Source organism: Mirounga leonina, unplaced genomic scaffold, assembly GCF_011800145.1.
Source record: "Mirounga leonina isolate KUSES-001 unplaced genomic scaffold, KU_Mleo_1.0 Mir_115, whole genome shotgun sequence".
Lineage (NCBI taxonomy): Eukaryota > Metazoa > Chordata > Mammalia > Carnivora > Phocidae > Mirounga > Mirounga leonina.
In genome coordinates, this window is record NW_023270268.1 from 65168143 (window position 1) to 65194703 (window position 26561).

General features: G+C 32.8%; 1 protein-coding gene across 1 annotated transcript in view; it reads left to right on the forward strand.

Annotated features, from left to right (window-relative positions):
- Window positions 1–26561, forward strand: part of NLGN1 (neuroligin 1) — a 679425-nt gene that overhangs the window by 205518 nt on the left and 447346 nt on the right. Inside the window, exons 4-5 of the mRNA XM_034999117.1 lie at window positions 12074–12133; window positions 18959–19111. Coding sequence (XP_034855008.1) covers window positions 12074–12133; window positions 18959–19111 — 213 coding nt within the window. The remainder of the gene's footprint in view (window positions 1–12073; window positions 12134–18958; window positions 19112–26561) is intronic.

Genomic DNA, 26561 nt, shown 5'->3' on the forward strand with positions numbered 1-26561 from the left:
ATATATATATATATATATATATATATATATGGAGAGAGAGAGAGAGAGATCTGTTTCCAAACCAATTAGAACACAGTCACAATATCAAGTAGTATTAATATATATTCTAGGAAATACATTTAAATACATTTTAGAGTTATAGACTTCTAGGTTTGGAAATGTCTTTGAAATTAAGAGGGAATATTAAAATACTAAAATTGCCTAGTTAGAAAGGGTATCAGCCTATAGCACTGTAGGTGGGTGCTTTCCTTTTAAAGGAAAATATTTATTTTTATTTCCATTTTAACCTTAATGACATCTAAATAAAATCTTGGGTTACAGGAGTACTAAAGGCATTAGAGTTATAATAATGGTGGGCCTGTTGGTTTGTCGTTTATTTAAAAGATATCTATGTTGGGCGCCTGGGTGGCTCAGTTGGTTAAGCGACTGCCTTCGACTCAGGTCATGATCCTGGAGTCCCGGGATCGAGTCCCGCATCGGGCTCCCTGCTCGGCAGGGAGTCTGCTTCTCCCTCTGACCCTCCTCCCTCTCATGCTCTCTGTCTCTCATTCTCTCTCTCTCAAATAAATAAATAAAATCTTTAAAAAAAAAAAAAAGATATCTATGCTACATCATTAACCTCCACACCCAATTTTTTTTCCTTTTCCCTGCTTGTCTTTTATTGTCATGTGACTTACTGTAAAGGAGCTAACTAGATAGAGTGATAGGAAACATGAAATCTAGACTTAGCTCTGCTTTTAACTAGCTTTGGGGCCTGGGCAAAATCAGTTAACACTCCTTTTTTTTTGAGGAATTGGGAAATGAGTTTGATAGTAAGGTCACTTCCAGCTATAGCATCCTATGAATCTGGGCATATAATCACTGGATTTTATAAGTGTTTTTTAATAATATTTAATGTAAGCTTATCATTTATTGTATCAGACAAGAGGGAGCACAAGAGATTGCATGGTAAGAGAGAATCAATCCATGTGGAATGGAATGCATGAGGTGGAAAGAGAGTGAAACAGCTTCACTGAGGACAAGAGATATTTAGCAAGGAGAGACACGTTTGAGACTGGAATTTGTCAAGAAGTCACTTCAGGGGAACACACACAGTTAGTCTAGCTCTTTTAGGACTTTGACAGTAGAGGTCTTGTCTTTACTGACTTATTTCCCAGTGAAACCCACTTAGAAAATAGTATCTTAAAAAATTACTGGCTCAATTTATTTACCTCATTTATGGAGATAAAATGTAGTAATGTCCAGGAGTTAAGGTATTTTCACAGTCAGGTCTTGCTCAGCAGTATACAACTGTCTCTGGTTCATAGCTTAAAGACAACAGTTCAGGCCAAAACATACAATAGTAGTCCTATATTTCAATGTGCAAAAAAACGTACATGTTATATTAGAGGAGATTTCCTATTCTTATCATCCTTCTTTTCTCCTCTCTGAGGTGAGTTGATTATAACTAGAACTTTAAGGAATCAACTCTATAAGACAAAGCACACAAGATGTGAGTGAGGGTGAGGTCATTTTTGAGCAATAGTGAGAAGACTCACAATGGAAAAAGATGTATTCTGGATTTTGTCTCCCAATGTATTTACTTTTTTTTTTTTTTTTTTTGATGAGAGCATTTAAGGTCTACAGCCTTAGCAAATTTCGATTATACAATACAGTGTTATCAACTATGGTAACCATGTTATGCATTTCAGACCTTATCTATTTTAAAACTGAAAATTTTTACCCTGTTACACCAAGCCTCTTCCTATTTCACCCACTCCCCAGACCCTGGCAAGCATTTTTCTACTATTTCTATGAATATGACTTTCATTTTCTTATTTTTAACTTTTTTCGATTCCACATATAAGTGATACCATACAGTATTTGTCTTTTTCTGTCTGGCTTACTTCACTTAGCATAATTTCCTCCAGGTCCATCCATGTTACTAAAGATGAAATAATTTTAAGTCTGAATAATATTCCATTGTGTATATATTCACCGCATTTAATTTATCCATTCATTTGCCAATGGACACTTAGGTTGTTTCCATACCTTGGCTATTGTGAACAATGCTGCTGTGAACATGGGGTACAGATATCTCTTCGAGATAATGATTTCATTGCCTTTGGATATATAGCCAGAAGTGGAATGGCTAGATCATAATCACATGGTAGTTCAATTTTTAACTTCTTGAGGGACCTCCGTACTGTTTTCCACACCAGTTTACATCCCTATCAACAGTGTACAAGGGTTTTCTTTACTCCACGTTCTCATCAGCATTTGTTATTTCTTGTCTTTTGATAACAGACATTCTAATAAAGGTGAGATGATATCTCATTATGGTTTTGTTTTGTACTTCCCTAATGATTAGTGATGTTGAGCACGTTTTCGTGTATCTATCGGTCCCTATATAGGTCTTCTTCAGAAAAAAAAGTGTCTATTTAGGTTTTGAATTTTTTTAATTGGGTTGTTTGAGAAATTTTTTGGTTTGTTTTGTTTTGCTATGGAGTTGTATGAATTTCTTGTATATTTTAGGTATTAACCTCTTATTGGATACATGGTTTGCAAATGTTCTCACCATTTCCATAGATTGCATTTTCATTTTATTGATAATTTCTGTGGTATGTAGAAGTTTTTCAGCTTAATGTAGTCCCCTTATTTATTTCTACTTTTGTTGCCTTTGCTTTTGGTATCAAATCCAAAAACTTAATGCCAAGGCCATCATCAAGGAGTTCACTTACTATGTTTTCTTCTAGAAGTTTTATGACTTCATGTCTTACATTCAAGTCTTTAATACATTTTGAGATTATTTTTGTGTGTGATGTAAGATAGGGGTCTAGTTTCATTCTTTTGCTTGCTGTTGTCCAGTTTTCTCAGCACCATTTATTGAAGAGACTATCCTTTCCCTATTATATATTCTTAGCTCTTTTGTTGAAAAGTAATTGACCACATATGCTTAGGTTTATTTCTAGGGTCTCTATTCTGTCCTATTGATCTATGTGTCTGCTTTTCATACCAATATCATACTGATTTGATTACTATAGCTCTGTAATATAGTTTAAAATCAGTGATGCCTCCAGCTTTGCTGTTCTTTCTCAGGATTGCTTGGGCTATTGAGGGTCTTTTGTGGTTTCATACAAATTTTAGGATTGTAGGTTCTGTTTCTGTGGAAAACACCACTGGAATTTTGAGAGGGATTGCATTGCATCTATAGATCACTTTGAATAGTATCGACATTTTAATAATATTAATTCTTTCAATTTATGGACATTGAAATGTCCATATCTATCTTTCCATCTATTTATGTCCTCTTTAGTTCCTTTCATCAGTGTCTTATAGCTTTCAGTGTACAGATCTTTTGCTTCTTAGTTAAATTTATTACTAAGTATTTTGACCTTTTTGATGTTATTATAAATGGGATTGTTTTCTTAATTTTTTCTTTTTGATATTTCATTTTTATAAAAACAAAACTGATTTTTGTATATTGCTCTTTTTCTCCTGCTACTTTACTGAAATTGTTTATTAGTTCTGACAGTATTTAGGTGGAGTCCTTAGGACTTTCTATATATAATATCATATCACCTGGAAATAGAGGCCATTTTACTTCTTCCTTTCCAATTTGGACACATTTTATTTCTTTTTCTTGCCTAATTGCTTTGACTAGGACTTCTAGTGCTATGTTGAATAAAAGTGGTGAGGAAGGGCATCCTTGTCTTGTTCCTGATCTTGGAGGAAAAGCTTTCAGCATTTCACCATTGGGTATGATGTTAACTGTGGACTTATTGTATATGGCCTTTATTATGTCAAGATACATTTCCTCTATACACAGTTTGTTGAGAGCTTTTGTCATGAAAAATGTAGTGTTTTGTCAAATGCTTTTTCTACATCTATCGAGATGATCATATGATTTTCAGCCTTCATTTTGTTAATGTGGTATGTCACATTAATTAATTTGCTAATGTGGAACCATCTTTGTATCCCACTTCATCATGATATATGACCCTTTTAATGTATTGATGAATCTGGTCTGCTAATATTTTGTTGAGTATTTTTGCATCTATGCTCATTGGGGATATTGGCCTGTGATTTTCTTTTCTTGTAGTGTGATCATCAGGCTTTGCTATCAGGTAACGCTGCCTCATAAAATGAGTTTGGAAGCATTACATCCTCTTCAATTTTGGAGAAGACTTTAAGAGAGATTGGTATTAGTTTTTCTTTAAGTGTTTGGCAGAATTCAGAAGAGATGTATTTTGGAAAGCAATGCAATGAAGAGATAAAATCTGGAAAGAATAAGGAGGGTCTGATGGTTCACTCTGGGGCATTTAGTCTAAAATGATAAGATAAAAGCAGACAGTAAAAAATTTTATTTAAGTAGTGAAACAATAAAAGTGGTGTTTAATGAACAGTACTCTGAACTGCATTTTTAAAAAAAAATATTTGAAATGACTTGTTTCCATTTTGAATAAAAAATCTTTTTTTTGCTCATGAATTTCTAAAACATCAAAATGAGTGTTAAACTATATTTAGTTTTCATCTGTCTTGTTATAGCTATTTTAAAATTCACAGTACAAGTTTTTTGTATACGCTCTTGAGTTCCTGTTCCCTTGGAATGCTTGCAATTATAGTCTTAGAAGGAGTTGAATGTGTGTACATTTTAGCTGATGGTGATTAAATCTTTTTTCTTTTTGGGTTTGCCACTATTATTATCTACAACTTCAAAAACCTATGACATACAAAATGGCTTGGGAGACAGTCTAGAGTCTAGATGACAGTGGGAGCAACTATGAGGTTACTGCAATAATTCAGCCATGTGATAGTGATGGCCACAGACAAGGCCAATAATAATAGAGTTCTGGGAGAGCATGACAGGAGTAAAATTGGAGAAGTAGCAGGAAGTTATAACTCTGAACGCAAAACCTTTATGGGAAGTAAAATTGGCCTTGAGGTGGACCTGGTGGGCATCCCTATTATGCTGAGGAGGTGAGATATCCAAGTAGAAATCACTTACAGAATATCTATCTTTGTATGAATATAAGAGTAGTTAGGATATGTTAATTCTCATCATGTTAATTCTTAGGCAAAATAAATTTAACTTTAAATACATGTTTAATAGAAAACTTTAAAATATTCATAAAATTTTAGATGTATTTAGATTTTTCTTTTTGATGATATTCATTTTATTTGCAAACAGAAAATAGAGAAGAGTTATAGACTCCTTTTCCATCATCTAATTTCTTCTGGTGAAACTATTTTCATCTGGTAAGAACATAATGCAGACCTCTGTATAAAGTATTCTCTGCTCTATGATTTGGAGTGACTTGACCTCTTTGTGATTTTCTCCTTAAGATTCAGTTAGGGCCCTACTTATCAGTGTGTGCTTAAACCCTTTAAATGACTTTCTATTGGGGGCACCTGGGTGGCTCAGTCGTTAAGCGTCTGCCTTCGGCTCAGGCCATGATTCCAGGTCCTGGGATCGAGCCCCGCATCGGGCTCCCTGCTCGGCAGGAAGCCTGCTTCTCCCTCTCCCACTCCCACTGCTTGTATTTCCTCTCTTGCTGTGTCTCTCTCTGTCAAATAAATAAATAAAATCTTAAAAAAAAAAAAAGGACTTTCTATTGATTTTAGGGTTAAGACACAAATCCCCAGGCTAGAGGAGCTGCATACTCATCCTCATCTCCCACTACTCTCTGTTCTCCTTTGCCAGCCTCACCGACCTCCAGGCTCTGTCTAATTTTAGGGTCTTTCTGGCTGGAATCTTCTTTCCACCCTACGTTCCCATCCCCAGCCTCTTTGCTTGCTTAGTACTGAGCTGTCCTTCAGTCCCCAGGCTACTTTGTACTTTTTCAACGAAGATGTCCTTAGACTCAGCTAGGTTGCCTTGTATAACCTCTCATAACACTAAGACTTTTTTTTTCTTAACACAGTCTGTAAGTATATGTTTATGTGTGTGATTATTTGCTTAATGTCTCTTTCTCTAACAAAATTAATTTTCATGAGGGCTAGGGTCTTGCCTGTGTTGCTCACCATGTATCCTGGTGACCTAGCATAACATATTTGGAAAAGCTGGATGACTAAATACTGGCAGCCATACCAAGAAGTTTGGACTATTGATGCCATCCTAATCTCAAGCCTTGCTGAAAGAGCTCTGGGATCTGGTGGCACTTGTGTCCTCATCACACCCAGGTACACCTCTGGATAATGTGTGGAAAGCCAGGTCAGTGGAGAGTATGTCTTCACAGAGTACTGCAGGATTTATGCAACATAGAGTCACATTGCTCCAGATGAGAAGGGAGCATTATTCTGACATTCTTCATGATATAAAATACTGCATGTGCATTTTTTAAAAAATCAAACAAATGTAGTGTTAAAAAAATAATGAGCTTGTGAAAATTTGGTGATGCTCAGATTAAGAGTTAGCCTATTTTACTTACTTTTTATCTACTTAAAAAAAAAATTCCCCAGATCCTACCACTTTTGTTCTAGACAGGATTGCTTTTAACTTCAAAGTGTTGTAAGAAAGGTAATTTTATTAAAAAACAACTTGTTTTTCTTATAAATATGAATGAGCTCTTCTCAATGTACGGGATCCAAGGTTTCTCTTTCCTTTTTTCCTGACCTTAACATCAAATTTTCTTTTCTCCAAAATTCATGTTTTAAGCTATGCTCTGCCTCTGAAGAACTGAGGGAGTGTGTTTTTTGTTCACATAGGTGTTTTCTGCTAACACAAAAATAAACACAGAGCATGTCTGCTGCTTTTATACCCTTGGAACCTAGTCCTTTCTATAGCATATGTACATTGGAACCACAAGCCTAAACAGGCAGCCCTCCTAACAGATACTGAAACATCATGCATGGCATAGTAGTGTCACCAAAATTTGCACAGATATGGAGTCTTTGAAAACTATGAATTCTCCCAAAGTTTGCTTCCAATATCTCATCACATCAGTTTGCATTGTATTTTTATTTTCTCATAATGCATATTTATGACATTGCACGAGAATGCTATCTTTTAATTGAAAAAGTATTAAGAAAATTATTTTCAGCTATGATTTCTTTACATATTAATAAAATCGATGGTTTAAGAGTGTGATAACCTTTAGTTAATAGAGTAATATCAAATTAATGAGCATTATTCCAAATCAATTGCTTTCACTCATTTCTGTATTCTCAAGAGTTGTGTATCGTAGTTATATAAAATTCACTAAATTTCAATAGGTAAAATTTACTACCTTTGCAATGACACCAACGGTCGTGATATCTGATTTCTTTAAGTCATTGTATGTTACTGTTTATCAGTTTGGAAAAAATCAAATACAGTAACATACTGCTATTTATATTTGTAATGTACTGAATTCCAGCATTGTCCTCCGTATAGAACAGACATAATTAGATTTTTACATCCTTGGTTCTAGTTTTATAAAGACTAAAAACATTCCTGAAAAGATTTAAACAACTTCCAATTGCCCCAGAACAAGTGGCAACATCCTTATATTTCCACAGAAAGTGTGAAAATAGCCTTAGGAATTCCATGGAGTCAGTTTACCTCTAATGTCAGGTGGGGAAAGAATAGAGCAAGGTCATTAGCCAGGAATGTACCACAATGGAACTCACAGGAGCCTGGAGCTCTATATAATCCTAAAATTTTCAAAGACTTGCTCTCTTAAGAAGGACACATTTCTCATGGCCAGCTTTCTAAGTCAGGAGCTAATAATACCCTCAACCTGCTTGCCTTTTGCAGATATGTGTGACACAAAGTACTGATAATTTCTGCTGAATTGAACCCGTAATGAAGGAATTTATAATCAGTTCTAATGTATTTGAGACCTAAAGTATATTAGCCCTTCATCAAAGAGAATGATAAAAAGCAGCATTAATATGGGTGGATAGTGATTATTTCAGGGCCTCGTAATTATTCTCCAGTTAACTACAGAGAAATGCTGATATTTTTATTCCTTTTTTAAAAAATAAAAGGCACTGTGGTCAGATCCTAAAATATAAGACTGCATAAGTCCTTTATAAAGGCCAACACTTTGAATTATGCTTATATTAACGGCATAGAAACTATTTGAGATTTAAATGAGTTCAAAGTTCATGGTTACGAGTTCCCTTTACCTTCATGGTTAGGAGTTCCCTTTACCTTCCTAGTCCTGTTGTTTCACCACTGAATCTATTTATTGCCTATAGGAGATATAAAATATAATAATTACTCTCACTCCCTTTCAAAATGACATGAGGTCCACTTTCCTATTAACTCTAATGAGAGTTATGTGTGCATTCGTCAAGGAGGACAGATCCTATAGTTTCAAGGTAAAATAAATCACTTCTCCAGGTTTTAGAGGACTCATTCGCTTTATATTTTGGTGTTTAAGATACCCATTTAAATTGCTGGTATTGAAAATGAACTGTTTGTAGTTTAAAAGAAGCATAAGCTATGGTTGGAATGTTGTTAATGATTGCTGTGTATTTTTGTTGAAGGATAAATATTTTACCTTTTGGGGAAATAATGTTGATCAATTTACAGGAAATACGTGGTCTCTAAAATGTGGTTGCCTGATTTTCATAAGAAAATTAATGACAATCACCTCTAACTATATTTTCTTTCAATTAAAAAAACTTTAAGATCAGTTATTATATCAAATTATGTCAGTTTAGAATAAACTAAAAATGAGCCATAGTTGCTGATATTCTAGAAAGAAGGAAGCTCAGGGCAATAGGCTATTTTCCTTCCAGTCTGGGAATAAGGAATCTTGAGATCATGTAGGGATCTGTTTCTGTAATCCACAAGCATATGTTTACTCTATTTGAGGCTTCCTGAGAGAAACCAATGTTGAGTTTTTCAATTTGCAATGCCGGATCCTCTCAGATATTTGTTTCCTGTGCCTTTAGGCATATGAGATAAAGGAAATCTGGGTTTTTGTTTTCTTTTTATAACCATTTTTGCCAAAAACTGTTCAATCACCCCTCTTCTTCCCGGGGAACCTTAAAAAAATCAGACATGTAAACAATTTTTGATGTTAAGAAAACTCAGTTATGCTGGAATTATGAAAATATTGCTGGAACCCATACTGTGGGAACAATTTAATATCATACAATAATAGTTTTTATTTACTATTCAGTAAATAAACTTCTTTAGTTGGGAGAATTTGACTTAATCTTTTTCTAAGATAATGATGTCCCCATCTATTTATGATGCTGAATATCTATATCTGTTTTTAACTGTTCAGATTTACTACAGTAAAAAATGTTCCATCTAGTGCATGTATGTAATCATGATCCCACATCAGTTAAGAGGCATACAGCTTCCTGAGTAGGGAAGGTGATAAAACTGCAGCAAAAAAGGTTGTTCAACCATATTATCCATGGAAAAGTCGTCTTATGGTATATGCAGTATCATTTCCCTGGCTTCCCTACTTATGCAGACCCAGAATCAAATAGCAACTGAGAACTATGTCCCACATGCAAACAAGTGACAGATCATGTTTTCATAAAAATTCTCTTACTATCACATCTTATGCAGACCCAAGAACCAGCAATTCTTTTTTTTTTTTTAAGATCTATTTATTTATTTGAGGGGGGAGGGGCAGGCGGGAGAGGGAGAGAAAGTTTTAATCAGACTCCAGGCTGAGTGCAGAGCCCATGGCGGGGCTGAGACCAAATCCAGAGTCGGTCACTTAACCAACAGTCCCATTCAGGAGCCCCAAGAACCAGCAATTCTGTGTGTGTGCAAAGTATGTAAAACTATTGGCTAGGTGACTGTAGAACCTGAATGATTTCCTGAAGAAGTCCTGTAAATTGCCTCTGGTATCCTAAGGCAGGAAAGAAAAACACTTCATCTGAATTGTCGAAAAGAGGGCTGAACAAAGTAAGGAGAGTGACTTAATTTGTGTTTTACATGTGTCTCCAAATGTTAGTGAACTGATGATTCAGCAAAAAAAAAAAATTCTTGAACTCATGCTAGTGGTTTCTTAATAGAGCCAAGAATTAAACAAATTAAGTAATTTAACTAAAATTGGAAAGTAGATAATGGTTTGGGTGGCAATAAATAACAACCACTGCACTTAATCTGTGTTGCCTATTAGTAAATCAAATTATAATTTCTATATAGCATCCTTGAAAATAGAAATGAAAGAAATCATATCGGTTGAAGTCTGTTCATTTACTGCTTAAGGTAGTTAAAGAAAAATACAAAGCTTGAAAACATAATTTTCCAAGCGTAATATTTTGCATGATGTTTTAAAACTGGAAATATTTCAAATATAGTTTTTGATACAGCAATTTTTGAATTTAAATATAAACTATCTCTATTTTTCAGAAATGTAGCAACATTGCATGGACATGCAAAAACATTGAGGGTATTTTTTGCACTAGCAGGGTCATATTAAAGAAATGTAGAATTCTGTGAACTTGTAACTGAGTGTCAATTAACATACACTTGTTTTCATCTAGGTTTTCTCTTAAAGGAATGATTGCTTACAAGACTGACTATAAAAGTATATCACTAAATTTATTGTATACAGCTCCTCTGTCTATATTTGGAATGACCTTGAAACCCTGACTTTACAACTGAGTAGTCAAGGGATCCCTTCAGTTTCATCATTAATTTCTCCATTTCTAATCTTTTGTTTCGTGCCAGTTACTACTATTTTTCAAGGCTGTTTCTCTGAGCTGATGAAACATAACTGGATTATATCTCTTTTTTTTCCCTTCCATTTTCTGGGATGGTGTTTTTCATTCTTTGAGGGTTCTGATAATAGGTATAGTTTGAATTACGAACATAATGCACAGTAATCACTGAAAAGACTCAGAAGTCTTTCTTGAAATGTTTAACAATCCTTCCCTATGAAGTGTGCTTGCAGTTAATGCCTGCTTCTTTTCTATTTATATTATTGAAATCAATACATGACTTTCAGTCTTTTTTTTCCTTCCTTTTTCTATGACTGTTATTTTATGCATGACAAAATTCTCTTGCTTACTGCTGTGTTTGGCTGTCTTTTAACTTGAGTGTCCTGTGTTTGTAATGATTGCTTTTTGCATGAGGATTATGAAATGTCATACAAATTAAATGGTTGTGGAAAGGAAAAGAAATGTGGGGCTTCACTTGCTTTTTTGTGTGCTGAATATGTCAATTATGTGACACTTAAAATTACTTTCAAATGGCCTTTGACTTCCCCTTTGGTGTGCTTCTTTATTCTAGCAAATTAGTATTGTTAAGTATAATAAAACATTTATTAAACATTCACAGTGTTTTAATACAATTATTATCCTAAAACATGATTCCCTTATAAATAACTATACTGGACATGAAATTGCAAGAGGGCATAATTCTGTTATATTACTAAATTGCTTATGAAATGTAAGCCCTGACTCTGTAACTAACTTAATAACCAAACACTGACTTCGATTGATGGTACCTTTGATCTACATAGTGATGAGATTATCTGTTCATACTTTTGTGCAGGTTGCAAATGTCTTAAATCCGCAGCTAATATTTAATTAAAACACATGGGGAAATATTTGTTTAATGACAAGTAATTTTAAAAAGTCACAGTTTTGGAAAATGTATGATATAAAAATGTATAAAATCCAAGTGTTAATGCTCTTACAAAAAATTAGGAGAAAAAAAAAAAACACCCTGAAAATGTTCATATCTCTGTTTTCCCCAATGTTATTTTATTGTCCCAAATTAAAGATGAGTTTGGCCTACTTTCTTTATTGTTGTCACCAATTCACATTAGAAAAGACACTGAATAAATTAAGTTCTTTCAGCTAAAACTGTTTACTTTTTTGTATGCAGTGGATATTTAAAAAAAAAAAAATCATTTCCTTTGCTTATGACTTGAGTTTCAAACCATAATGTATTTTCTATGCTGGATATATTCACAGACCAAATCCTCTATAAGATATTTTGGGGAGAGGGATTCTTTTTTTCTTAAACAAAATAGATAATCAACTTTGACTTAACCACTTCCCCGCTCTTTTTGGAAATACTCTTGAGAATTTTAGTATTTACATTTATTTTTTTCCCCTCAGTCTTGTTTATTCTTGAATTGTCTTTTTTTTTTTTTTCCCTCCATTTCTCCATTCTCAATCCTAGGTCCCCTTACAAAGAAACAGACAGATGATTTAGGTGATAATGACGGTGCTGAAGATGAAGGTATTTTTTTTCCACCAAATCTATTTGCATGACAAGGGCCTCAATCACTTTTTCCACCCCTTTCTATTTTTTTCCTTCTTGTCTTTTTTTGAAGAGTTGTTTTTAAATTCCCGTTTTTGATGTGTTTTGTCTTCTTGCTTGTTGTTACACATAAATATACATTTTTAATTTTTTAAAAAAAATGAATGTTAAGTTTTACATTTTGATGCCAACCATTAAAATGTTTTAGAAAGAGGGGCATTTTTTTTTTTGTTTTCTTGAACTGACTTTTGATATGTTTCATCCCATGTTTTGACTGAAATTTGTCCACATTCTTTGAACTAACAATCTCTCCCCCGTAGTCTCTCTGTACCCATTTTGCATGTTTTCTAATCTATGTATTTTACCCAATATCAAAATGTGTTTTATTTTTACCTTTGATATTTGTTTAAAAAGAACCCCATACCCAATAAAATGAAGGACAGCTAAAAGCTGATATAAAGTGTTTCTTGAGCAATATAATTTATATGACAAAAATACTGTTTTCTATTGATTTGCCTAAATACTGCATAAATAAATTCAATGGTATAGATAAGAAAGGCATTCCGCCTATTTGGATAACTGTAGTAAACTGTGCAATCACTTCAACAGTCCAGGCAGATTTGATAGGTATCCTTTCATTTCAAAGGCACATAATTTCTAGCCTGGCGAATGGAAGTGTTCTGATTTTCAAAGTATTGTGAACTATAAGCAATAAAATATTTCCTACTTCGCTAATACCAAAATTGTTTTCTCTTTCTAACTTTCTTATGAAATACAATTCTGATACACTCTGGACATGTAAGTACTTGCTAGACTGACTTGACATTTCTCATTCCATTGTGTACTTTTACCTGGTGTAAGGTGGAGTATCCAGAGGGGCCCGTTGATATTTTCAGTTCACCTTGGTTCCAATTAGGACTTTTTTTTTTTTTTAATACTACCCTTGTTATGATTCTTCAAGAACTGACTAATGTTATCCCAGGTTTAAAAGTAACTCCCAGAGCCCTAGAAATTAAATCTCATAAAGATATTAATAATACAGTATGAATGGTTTTCCAAAATAAAATAACCTACAAGCAGGTCAGCAGAAATGCTAGTTGCATGAGTTACAACTGTGAATGAATATATCCTTACTAAACAACTTGAATTATTTTATTGAGATATTTATTTAATAAATTACTTCACAGTAGAAAATTAAATTATAGAGGTGAAGTATTGAAAGCTTAAAAATTATATTGTTTTAATATTTTATAACACTTAAGAATTATTTTGATTAAGTGAAATTTATGATCTCTGATTAAAAATATGTTTACCATGAATCCCAACAGTGAATTAAAAATTAAACACAAAGCAGTCATTAGTATTTGAAATAAATCATTATAGCTGTCCAACAGTTATCATTTTGAATGCTAAATAGCTAAAAATAAACTTATAATATCAAAATGCAAATGGTGTTTTTAAAAAACATTGTTGGAAATCAGAAGTTTTCAAACATTCAATAAATTTATTGACTTTGTTCTCACAGCTGTGAGAAGACTGCTTCCACTAGGGGCTTTGGGATTTGCTGAGCCCTCTGAAAATCCTTAACTCCTAGACATTTGTTATCTAAATAATACTTAAGTATAAAGGACTTCTTAGTGTGTAGCTTTGTAAACTCTAAACTTTCTGAAAATACTCACAAGGTTAGTATACATAATTTTCCTATTTAAAAAATACTTTGCTGATTTAATATACTTCTTCTTTTCCTTTGATAAATAGCATCCAGTAAGACATTTACATGTTTACAAAAATACCTCTGAGCCACCATAATGAGCTAAGCCCTGTCAATGTGAATCTATTTTACAGACCTCTTTCAAAACACATTTAACACTTTTTAAATAGCCATTAAAAATGTTCTAAACCCCTGTTTAAATTGGCAGGTAGTATTCAGGTTAAGTACTAAGCCAGTCAGTCACAAGACTTATCAAATCAATAAATATTTTTAAATGCTCAGAGTGTAGAATTTAAGAGCAATCAATTCAAGTTGAGTCCATTCCTCTGTGCTGTCATTTTGGATAATTGTTTAGACAGCAAAGACAAGAAAGATAAATTCACATATTCCTCAGGATAAAAAAACCTTTGTAGAGAAGTCTGAACATCTTCTATGCAATTCCTTTTACAATTATTTTGTAGACATGAATGTGAATAAAAACCAAGGCCAATTTTCATATTTAATTTGTTCTAAATTATGAATCAACATCACTAGACATAAAACAAATATAAACTACTTGATAAATTACTCCTTTTACTTTAGTCAAAAGTCAAGTAACTTAATCTCCATTATTCACTGATAACCCAAATCCTTTACTTGATTTCCAGGTCCCTATCTCAGCTACTGCATTCAGAGGCTACCAGACCCATTGACTGGGGTGTGCCCCTCATTCACTTAAATTAACCCAAGGCTTCTTAGTAGAGCACTATTCATTACTTCTAATTCTACTTTGTGTCTTTACTGTTAGTTAGTCTTTTGCCAGCTTTAGGCCAGACACAATTGTATCACTTTTCAGTTGTGTTTTATAATAACCAAAAAAACTACATATTTCTGAGGCTATTTCCATAGTTGCAAAAAGACTAATCTGAAGTGATAAAAATGGGTCAAAGCAACACCCTAGATTTCTACCAATTTATTTTGGGGATTTAAGAGATATTTAAATGCTTTTAATTGTGCTAAGAATATCTTAATATTAATACTTCAATATTCAGATGCAATTTTATATTCTAAATAGAGCCTTTTAAAACTGTTCTTATAGATTTTTATTTTATTTATTTATTTATTTAACTAAAAATTGTATTTAGCCAACACTTCTAGATTCTTTTGCTTGTTTGGAATGAGGTTGGTATCTGAGGTTGGTAGAATTAGTAAAGGAGGACACAAAAATATCTTGAAATATCTTGAAATATTTATCAGAGAAAAATTGAGGCAAATACCCTACAATTTAAAAACTTAAATGCCAACACCTCTAAATTATGGGCAATTAAGAACTTAATGAGTTTTTTTAAGAGAAGGAAACCAGTAAGCATATTTAAGGAGTTATGGGACTAATCATTATTCATTAGGACGATTAAAGGGAATTGTGATTTCCAAACCCTGGTTGTCAGCCACAAATAAATCCCCATTAATTGCTCTAGATCTATTGACACTTGCTACATTGGCTTAAAATTTTGGTTTATCGGAAAGATAAAATAGTTACTAAAATTTAAAATAGTTACTAAAATTTAAAATAGAGACGAACCATGAGAGACTATGGACTCTGAGAAACAAACTGAGGGTTCTGGAGGGGAGGGGGGGGATGGGTTAGCCTGGTGGTGGGTATTAAAGAGAGCACATACTGAATGGAGGACTGGGTGTTATACGCAAACAATGAATCATGGAACACTACATCAAAAACTAGTGATGTAATGTATGGTGATTAACATAACATAATAAAAAAATACAATTTATTAACCTTTTACATGAACTATTTAAAATAAAATGATAAGATTGCTATCTATTTTAGCAAAAAAAAATTTAAAATAGAGATATCTACTAAGATTCCAAGTTTATTACTTTTTTAACTTGAAAAACTTAAATACTTTCCTACCCTAAAAAATTTAGAAGGAAAATAATCATCATACAACAATCATAATAAGTACTTCCCCCTTACCATCCACTCTTCAGAGACTTAGATGCATGGCAAAGCCTAAAAAAATGCACATAACAGAAAATATAAACATGTTTTATGAACATTTATATTTTTACTGTAGCTGAACTAGTGTTTTAGTCTCTGAGAGTGGTTTTGATTTTAGTAAAATCAGTAGCAGCTGCTTAGGCAAAGTCAGAAATGTTAGGTGAAATCCCCCTTCTTTATAGAGAAAAATATGAGACAAGATTTAGAGGGATGACTTGGCTCTAATAAATTCATCACAAATTACTAAAGTACATCTAATACATTTGCACCAAAGACATAATGGTTCCTTAAAATTTTATTAAAATGATGGCATTAACAGATGGTATTCAGTAGTACACTATCTGATATATTAATTTATAAAGATTTTGTGTTTTTTTTTTAAATCAAAGTAAAGATAGGTATAATTTAAACTATATTATTATATTGTTATATTTAAACTATTTACTATTTATATTTACATCAAAAAGACCTGTATACTATGAAGAAAATAAAGTCTAGAATAGACCTCTGTGATAAAACACTATCATAGAACTCCAGTTGTCCTGTAATAGAAATATGGCATCTTTCCAAACTTTATTAGCAATTTTAAGGGTTGTTATATGTAAGAATTTTACTTATTTTGATAGTAAGTACCCCATATACTATTAGCTTCCGGATTACTTCATGCAAAAAGAAATATTGTTCAGAACACAGGATTAGAATTACATATAACTTTCTAGAAAAGAACTGCTTGGTATATTAAGTTCTTAGACAAGGCTGAAATCTTTGAGCAATTTGAAAAGACAAATTAGAAATTAGAATCAGCCCAAACTATCAGTTATTCTTTCAAGTCTAATCTTCAAAGAAAAATAAAAAGATACCACTCAAAGTAGCTCCTAGGATGTATTGTCATAGTTTCAATGTTTCCTGACAATGTCCACTTCATTCTGTTATTAGGTATAAAATGTGGCAAGTCTTCTCAATGTGTGCCTGTATTGTTTTCCAGGTGAACAGAATGGTTCTACCAAGATTTCATTACTGTTCACAGTTGGTGCTTTGTAATTCTATGTGATTTTAATTAAAGAAGAATTCTGAAACAGCCTCCCTCTGTGCTACCTACAAGCATACAATTAGCAGGGTACAGTGTCTGCTGTGAACAGTCCGTTAATGATTTCAGTTTAATAATTTATTATTGCTTTTTCAGTGCCAGCCATGTTAGAAAAATAAGCTAAAACTGTATGTAGCAAACAGGCATTTAAAAATGGAAGAGAGTTAAAAATTTCAAAAGGATTGTTTTCTCTGTGTAAGCCTAACATCTTTGCAAGCCCCCAGATCTTTACAAATGAGTGAATACCATTTTCCCTCCTAAGGATTTAAGGAGAAAATAAATTTAGGTTTTCCTTCTAAATGCAGTTGTGTCTAATGGATAGTTTTGATGTCAAAGTATCCTCCTCTCACCACTTAAAAATAAGACACTCAAGTATACCCTTGGAGATGGGGGAGGGGATTATGGTAAATTTATATACTGGTATTAAGTCAAATTTAAAATAGTCTTTTTAAAAAGTCTCTAAATTCTTCAATGAGCTGTTTCCCTAACTTGAAAATCTGGACAAACAAGTTGAGCTGCAAATCCTGATCCTAAAAGGATTTTTAATTTAAGGAAATTACTTTATTATTACAGTAGAAAAATTGAAGCATTTATATTAGTCACCCTTTTCACAAGAAACATAAAGCAGCATCTAAATAATCACCAGATTTTTCAACGAATTTGTACTATATTAGTCTATTCTGAAAGCTGAAACCTCAATTGCAAAGATTGTAGGAGATTTAAGTTTGATAAAAAATGTCAAAAGCAAAGGAACAAAACTATAATTTTAAATGATGTTTTTTAATGTTGGCATTAACAAGAAGAAAATACACTTGATCTAATTTAGTTTCAATTGTGGGTAGAAGACATAATGGGCTATTATAGAATAGTAATGTTTGATGTATGTATGTGTATGTATTCATAATCATTTACATACATATATAATATTTCAATATTCAATAGTTAAAACCATGTTTGCCAATATAAAATTAAGCACCTATTTCTTTAGAAATTAGAGAATTTTAATGCCAGTTAAAATTATGTTATGGTTCCCTTATATATTATTTCTAGATCCTTATTGAAAACTACAAAATTTGGGGAAAGTATCTTAGTAAAGCAAACACAGTTGATTAAAAGTCAGAGCTGTAAAAATCACTTTAACATCATTCTAAAAATGGGTACTTTACACCTAGACTTAGCTGTATTCTATTTTATGTCTACATGACAAAATCATAGAGCCAAAATGGGACTAAGAAGAGTACAATAGTTACACAAAGAGGTGAAAAATATAATTTAGTTTTTCTTCTTCCAGAGGGTAGGGTTAGTGGAGTGAGCAGATAACCCAGACTTAACGAAAAAATATCATTTAAGTGACAGTACCCTTCGTACAACAACAAAAATATAGACTTTACTGCCTAAACATTCATCTGCCAGTTGGTACTTGAGTAGTGAAATGAAACTTCTTGCAACCTAAAACACAGTGTTGTAATTATGTTCACAAATTAGAGCATAAATTATTCAATATAATCATGATGCATTCAATAAAATCTTTATAGTAAATAAGAAATGGAGAAACAGAGTGTTTTACTCACAATAGCAGTGATAACATTGTCCTTAGCATATGGCTCATAAATTCCATATGAGGTCTATGACTTTTTTTTTTTTTTGAGGTCTATGACATTTAAAAAAAAATAGTTCTAAGACCCATTATCATTCTTTCTTTTTATTCTACGGTCACTTTAGAAATCAATCAAAAAGCACTAAAATTCACACCCATTTTGAATTTGTCCAAGTTTTGTAATTCAGTTTATAATTTTAAACAAAATTTTAGCTAGAAAACAGTGAATATCTATTGCTCTTTTCACAATAGCTCATAAAACGAGTTGCTGAAGAAACACTTTAACAAAACAGCAATTTAAAGAACTCTATTAAAATCATGCTCTTTTGTCCCTAAAATGGAAAAATGTATTCTCTGCTTCATTGTGTGTGTTTTTTGAGGATAAGGACAATTGCCAACCGTTTGTTTTTCAGATATTCGGGACAGTGGGGGTCCCAAACCAGTGATGGTGTATATCCATGGTGGCTCATATATGGAAGGTACTGGAAATTTATATGATGGGAGTGTCTTGGCAAGTTATGGCAACGTGATCGTCATCACAGTCAACTATCGACTTGGGGTACTTGGTAAGAAGTCTCTTCTTTTCTTTTCACCCTTAATCCATGAAGTATGTGATAGTTTTGTTTTGATTTGTTTTGTTTTGCTTTGCTTTGTTTCATTCATTGTTCTATGCTTGTTGACTTTCTTTGAACCAAAATTTTTGATATTTTCAATAAATTCTATAAGTGTGTTCATAAATTACTTGATGGAAGACAGCTAGGGTTAATTTTAAAATTTGAAGGTAAATGGTAGTGAAATTATTCACATTGTTGAGTGATGTTTTTCCTGGTTTCACTTTATAGCACTGTGAAAGGCAACAGTGTCAGGGCCTTTCAAGAAGAATTAGTCCCTGGACAAATTTTTCCTTCCACCTTTTTTTACAATGCCATAAAATTGCCTGAAATTTGACATGAGTTTAGAAACAAGTTTATAAGTCTCTGAGAATATGCGTATGGACTGGGTTTGGGGAAGCATTGTCTGTCATTGTGGTACAGATTTGGGTTTTTTAAAAATTTGTCAGATAATGATTAGAAATATTTGTCTATTTACGTTGAATTATTTGATTTGGAAAATGTGTTGATTTTATAAGGTGATAAAGAGTTCAAGTCAATAATGTATACACATGTAAAACAAAATCAAATTGGAGATCCTTGGTTTTGAAGAAAATTATAGGGAAATATTATTTGTAAAATAACTTATCAAGTACTCTGAAATACACGTATTGTTTTATGTAATAACCCATTATTAAAAGAGAAACTTGATATTCTACATGTAAAAGTTTATTTTTATAGTATTGGCACAATTTTGGGAGTAAAATTACTTTATCATTTAATAAGACACTTCTATTACGGTATTTTAGTTAAGAGTATTTGCTAAAAGAGTACAATTTATCACAAAAGATTTCATCTTTTTAATCTTAATTATTCTCAAAATTTTATCACATACTATACGCTTTTTAGAGGCATATAATTTATGCTGTTACTTGCAACAAAAAGGCACCTCACACTTTCATTATCTAAAAGATTTTGAAAAAGGAATTTAAGTTATGTCTTCCTTTATAATAATTGTTCATATCATATATTTTGGTCATTGAGAATCAGTTTTTTTTCCTCTTCAGTGTTAGTTACTTCTATGTAATTATAAGCCTATGTTCATGTCAATCTCAAAATACAAAAAAAAAGAATAGTTTTTGTCAATCAAGTTTGTATGTCTTGGGGAAGGAGATATTTTAGCAATGCAAAGTGAAATCTTGATATTTTTCTACTTTGTTATTTTGATTTTGGAGTATGGTGGACAATAGATATACCATGGGCAAATATAGGTATAAAATATTTCTGTAACATTTTTCAAGTACACATTAGTTCCACATAGTATCTAATCAGGCACTGATTGCTTCAGATGTTCTTATAATTTCAGTGGGCAGGAATGAATGTTTTCCCACCAATGAAAACTGTGTATCGGAAAGATGTATAAAGAGGTGTTCATAATCATCTTAATTTTAAATATAAATGTTGTCATTTGGTTTTACGCAAGACTTTAATAGAATTTTCAATATTTTAATACATTTAACTTTATAGTATTATTTATAGTTCAGTTGTTTTTATTATTATTCTCATATTTTTCTGACTTTCTCAAGTTAAAAATCCTGAAGCAATGACCAGTTTGCCAATTGAAAATTTAAAATTAAATGCCACATTCTATACATCAATGTTTTCAAGGACTTGACCATCCACTTAATCATATGTATTTATTTTATTAAAAAAAATCTTTTAGTCATACCTTATGTTGCCTCATTCTTAGTTGTACTCACATAAAGTAAGATTCCATAAAATGAATTGTTATAGTAATAAAGCTTTGTCCATTTTTTATGTATAACTGACAAGGACCTGACTTTGATCCAATTTGAATCCTATATTTATGTTCATATCCTTTCTCTAAATACCACGCTCTGAATGACTGAATTTCAGGACAGCAGACTAAATAGCTAAAAAATGAAGAAATCAGTCAATTGCTTGGTCTGTATAATGGCAAGCAGAGTTGGTGTAGATGATGGATGATTTTCTCAATGATAGCTAAATACTCGTTCTGCTCTACTGCAGTTTAGGATTTAACTTTCATTTGGCTCCATTGTTGTTCTTAAACACATCATATACTGATAATCAGCATTAAGAACCAGGTGTCCTTTCTAGACCTCTCAATATGATAAAGTACAAAACTCTGTTAGTAAACATTTTTAGGTGCATCTTGGAACACTGCTTCTGGAACAGGTGTATGTATCCTGGTCACTTTGTTCCTGAAATGTGTATTGCGCCTTGTGAAAATATACTTAAATGAATTAATTCATGAGAAATAAATTATTGAAACATTTGTTTCAGCACACTTTGCATGTGTAGTATACCACAACTAGAACAACAGCTCATCTGACAACAATAAAGATCTACAACAATAAAGACTATAGGGTTTTTGTTGCTGTTAATAATTTGTCTAATGGTAACAAGGTAAGCCAAGGTTTCTTGGGTATGGGATCCAAAAGTATTGCTGTTTAGTTTTCATTTGGGAGAGTGTTGGAAGTTGGTAGAAAATAAGATTTGATTCCACATTGGAGGGAATCCTGAGCTGTGTTTTGATTTGGATGCTTTGGTGTAAAGGATATGAATTTGGGGGTTCAATGTACAATTGGCTAATTACAAGACTATTGCTCTCTGAAGATTAGCAGAAAAAAAATCAAGATGTCTGAAACAGGTAATGTAATTAGTGTTGATTTGAATTTGCCATCCCAGAGGAGAAATATTACAGGTTTTATTTGTTTGTTTGTTTTAGCAATAAGTAAAAATGTGATAATGTTTTAGTAATAAAATTCATACAGCTATCTAGAGGCAAGATTCTAGTTTAAAGCATTTCACATTGAAAAAAAGATTTTGTTCACTGCAAAGTAGAAGTGACATAGAGCTATCTCCTATTATAACATTGCTCTGATGGACCTAGGAACAGGTGGAAGTTAGTTTGTCAACTGAGACATTTTGTGGTTTCCTTTCGCATGGTAACATAGACTATCACTATTATAGTATTGGAAATGCTATTAGTGATCATAAGGAAAGCTGCTAATAAGGTTGAGAAAAGGGAAGGGGGTACAGGGCTCTGTCTGCTAATCTCATTTCCCCTGTTTTGTCTGAGAGGTCTCTGTAACCGCATCTCATTCAGTCTCACCCATCCAGCGAACATTTAGACTTTCTTTCACTTCTGGTTGTATACATTCTTTTTCCTCAGTGTTTTAACTCTTCATCCTCTGTTATTTGGCACATTGTTGTGTAGTTCTTTAAAATACATTAAAAAATATTTGTTAACAGAATTATTTTTAATATTATAGTACATAGTTAATAAAACTATCATAATGGAAATTTAAGGAGAAATGTTTTGATTAGATGTCCTTAAAGGAGGGAAATAATGTTGAGTATTATGGTTGTTAAGTGGGATAAATATATGTGCTTATGGACAAGAACTGGAAGGAAATAAGAAATAAATTGTTCACTATTAGGATGGGATATTGTGCAATTAACACTTTTGAAAAAAGAAACTTTCCAAACGATATGTTTTCAGATCTCAAAAATGAAAAAAATACATGAACTAATTTTGTGTCAAAAATATATCTCAACTGCCTCTTTAAATTTAGAATAAATTTAATAGTTATTTTTAGAGAAAATGAAAAAGTTTTATACCACTGTTAGGAACTAATTTAGGCAAACACGACTTTTATCAGATGGAAATTTAATGTTACTTTTATCTTGGTATGGATATTTTAGAGGCAATTATGTGTTCATAATTCTAGCCCATGTGATTTGGCAAATTTTAGGAGTCTAATGTTATACTTAGTAATCTAATGGCTATACCACCCCTCTCTGGGAAAAAAAAAAAAAATTGAAGTGCATCTACTTGTATTTGAAGAATTACACTTAGCTTACTTTATAATGCCATGTGGGCTAAATCATTTAAAACAAAATTTTTTTTTCATATTTGAATCTGAGCAGTTCAGTAGCAAGGAGATTTGGTAAAGTCTAGGTAATGCTTATAATTTAAAACGAAAACATATTAATTTCTGAAGTGGCACAATGTTTAGTCATCACTCTTGGTATTTACCATGTCTTTTTTTTTTTTTTTTTTGCCTTGTTTTAATTTCTGCTTGGCTCTAAATCCTAAAACAGACAAATAAAAATCTTTAAATGTGACCATATAGTTGGGAGTAGTATATAATAAGATATTAAATTTTATATGATGATCCAAATATTTTCTTGGGAGGTAGAAGATGGAGTCAGGCTGTCCTTGAAGTGTCAAAAATGTCTTCATGGAATTGGTTTTATTTGAGCAAGATCATGAAAAATAGTTTATCTCTGGGATTAACCGAAGGGAAGAGAGAAGCACTTTCTTTCAGTTTCTCTTTATTTCTACTTCAAAAAAGTGTAGATAATTTGTGACAAAAGCACACATATAAATAAATTGCATAAAGGAATACATATACTATAGAGAAAAGTTACAGAAACTTAGGCCATGAGCATGTATTGGAATTGAATGTAAATATATATATTTCAATTTCCTAGGAGAAAGGTAAAAAGGATAATGAATTGAATTTCATAATTGTTCCATATTAATCAGTAAAAAAATACACAGCTCTTTCTCAGTATACTCTAGCAAAATTTATCATATGGCTTGTTTTTATTTGGAGCAATGAACAATATTGAGACCATGTGATAGTTTTGATGTCATTAGAAGATGCAGATATATTCTCAGTATATGATTACTTACATTAACCCTCTGTAAAAGCCAAGGACATAATAATAAATGCCCACAGTTTCTATAGTGTCATTTCAAAAGACCTAACCAAGTGCAATTCAAGGAAGATATTTGGTGATTTCACTTATAATAGGATAGAGCTAAAAACTAATTGAGAGCAATGGACAGTTAACTTGGTCCATAGATTTATTTTCTCAAATATCTTATATCAACTGGGTTTTAATAATGGCTGGATGGTAATCAATTTTAGATTGAGTGCTAAAATGAGCTACTGGAGTTGAGATATTGTTTATCCTTTGGAATAAAGAAACTTAAAACAGATAATGTCCCAGGGCAAAGTAGACTATTTGTTCACTATTTTTATTCTACCTGCTTCCTCCAAAATGATTTCAGGTGGTTTGCAATAAAAGCAATTATTTAGTTATGCCAACAACTTAGAAATAACCTGAAAGTAAGCATGTCAATTAATGTAGGTGTTAATTAAAAGAAGTTCGTTTTTTAAAAAATGTGTTTTTGGTACAGTCACGTAAAGTCATTCATTAATTTATTCATTCATTCAATATAAACTGAGCAATATTATGTATCAGGCATTCTACTAGTTATTAAGGATAATGTGAAAAACATGATAGGCATGATCCCTGCCATCCAGTAGATTACTAGCCATTAGGGAAGATAGAAATTAAACTAATAATTATACAAATGATATCTTTTACATGGATAATGATTTAATGCAAAGTCAACTTTCTTTATAATTACCTGGATGATAAGTACTAGAGAAATGACAAGTGCTAATCTATTCTAGACACTCAGAAAAGGTTTCTCAAAGGAAGTGATATTCAAGTTTCAATTTCTTATATTCTACTGAGAAAGCCCTTGGCAAGATTCCCAAGGACCTCCAGTTTGTTAATTCCACTGTCCGCTTCTCTGTTCTTATCTTACTTGATCTCTCCATAGCATAGGAGACCGTTAACTAGTCCCGTCTTAGCATGCTTGTTTCTTGGCTTCATCCCGGGATTACTTCCTATCTCACTGTCAGCTCCTTCTCAGCCTCCTTCCCTGGCTCCTCCTCTCTTACCCTGATCTCTAAATGTTGAAATGCCACTAAGCAGAATTTTTGGCTCCCTGCCTTTTCCTCTCTTCAGTGTCTCCCTAGGGGACTTCATGCATGGCTCTAAATCTCTAAATACCATCTCTTTGTAAGTAACTTCAAAACTTATCTTCAGGAGTGACTATTCCTCAAAACTTAAGACTTATATACTTCTTTTTTTAAAAAAAGATTTTATTATTTATTTGAGAGAGAGAGAGTGTGTGCACACGTGAGATGGAGGAGGCGGACAGAGGGAAAAGCAGACCCCCCACTGAGCAGGGAGCCTGATGTGAGGCTCAATCCCAGGACCCTGAGATCATGACCTGAGCCAAAGGCAGACACTTAACCTGCTGAGCCACCCATGTGCCCCCAGATTTGTATACTTCTGCCTATCAACATCTCCATGGGGATATCTAATGACTATTTCAACTTTAATGGCTAAAACATGTTGATTTTCACAAGTGTGTATTTCATTATCTTTCACATCTAGGTTATTTTAATAACTGCAACAATAGCAATAATAATAGTAGCCACACTCACTGAGGGTTTGTTATATTCCAAAAGCTATTTTAAGCAGTTTATATTAATTGCATTATTAAATTTCTGCAATAACCCTATGAGGTAGGGTTGTTATTTTCCCAGTTTCGTAAGTGCAGAAACACATGAGTAGAGAGGTTAAGTATCTAATTTGCAGTCATACAGGTCAAATGGCATGAGATGGTGGAGCCAGGCATCTAACCAGGCAGTCTTCTTCTCAGCACAACACTGTACTGACAGCACAGCCCTGCCATCCGTCCGGATGATCAAGTAAAAACTCTGTAGATTTTCCCTGATTTCTCTCTCCCCTATGCTCAACAACCAGTTCAGCTTCTCTTACTGAATTGTTCCAACATATATCCTGGACCTGCCTCCTTCTTTCCATTTCCCCCTTTACCGTTTAGCTGAGTCTCCTTGAACCTCTTTTGTTATCTTCCTCTTTTATTTTTGCTCCATACCTATAATCCATTCTTCATACAGCAAAATCAGATTATCTTTTTGCAATATAAATTATACCAGCTCACTTTTCTGCTCACCACCCTCCAGTGGCTTTCCACGATTCACTTAGAAAAAAATTCAGACTCCTTCCCTGACCTGTCTAACAAAACCTTGCATAAATCTGTATTATGTATCTATATCTCTTCGTGTATGTTCCTCTTGTACCTGTATCTTAGTTCATCTCAAAATGCTCTTCCGCTCAGTTCCAGCCATCTTTTGTTCTTTATACACACCAAACTCATCCTCATTTTAGATATTTTATATTTGCTGTTCCCTCTGCCTGTCCCAGAGCTGTATGGGACTAGTTCCTGTTCTTCTGATCTTGGTTTGAACGTCTTTTCTCAGAGCGACCATCCATGTTCAACCAATCTAACAAGAGCCACCATGTCACAAGTCATGTACTTTTTAAAATTCTTTGTATTACATTGATCATACCTGATTATTTCCTATTTATATTTGGATTGTTTGATTTATTATTATCTGCCTCTCCAAGGCCTAAAATAGTCCCTGACACTGGATTTTCTCAGAAAATATTTGTTGAATGAATTTAATGTGAATCCGAAGAGTCA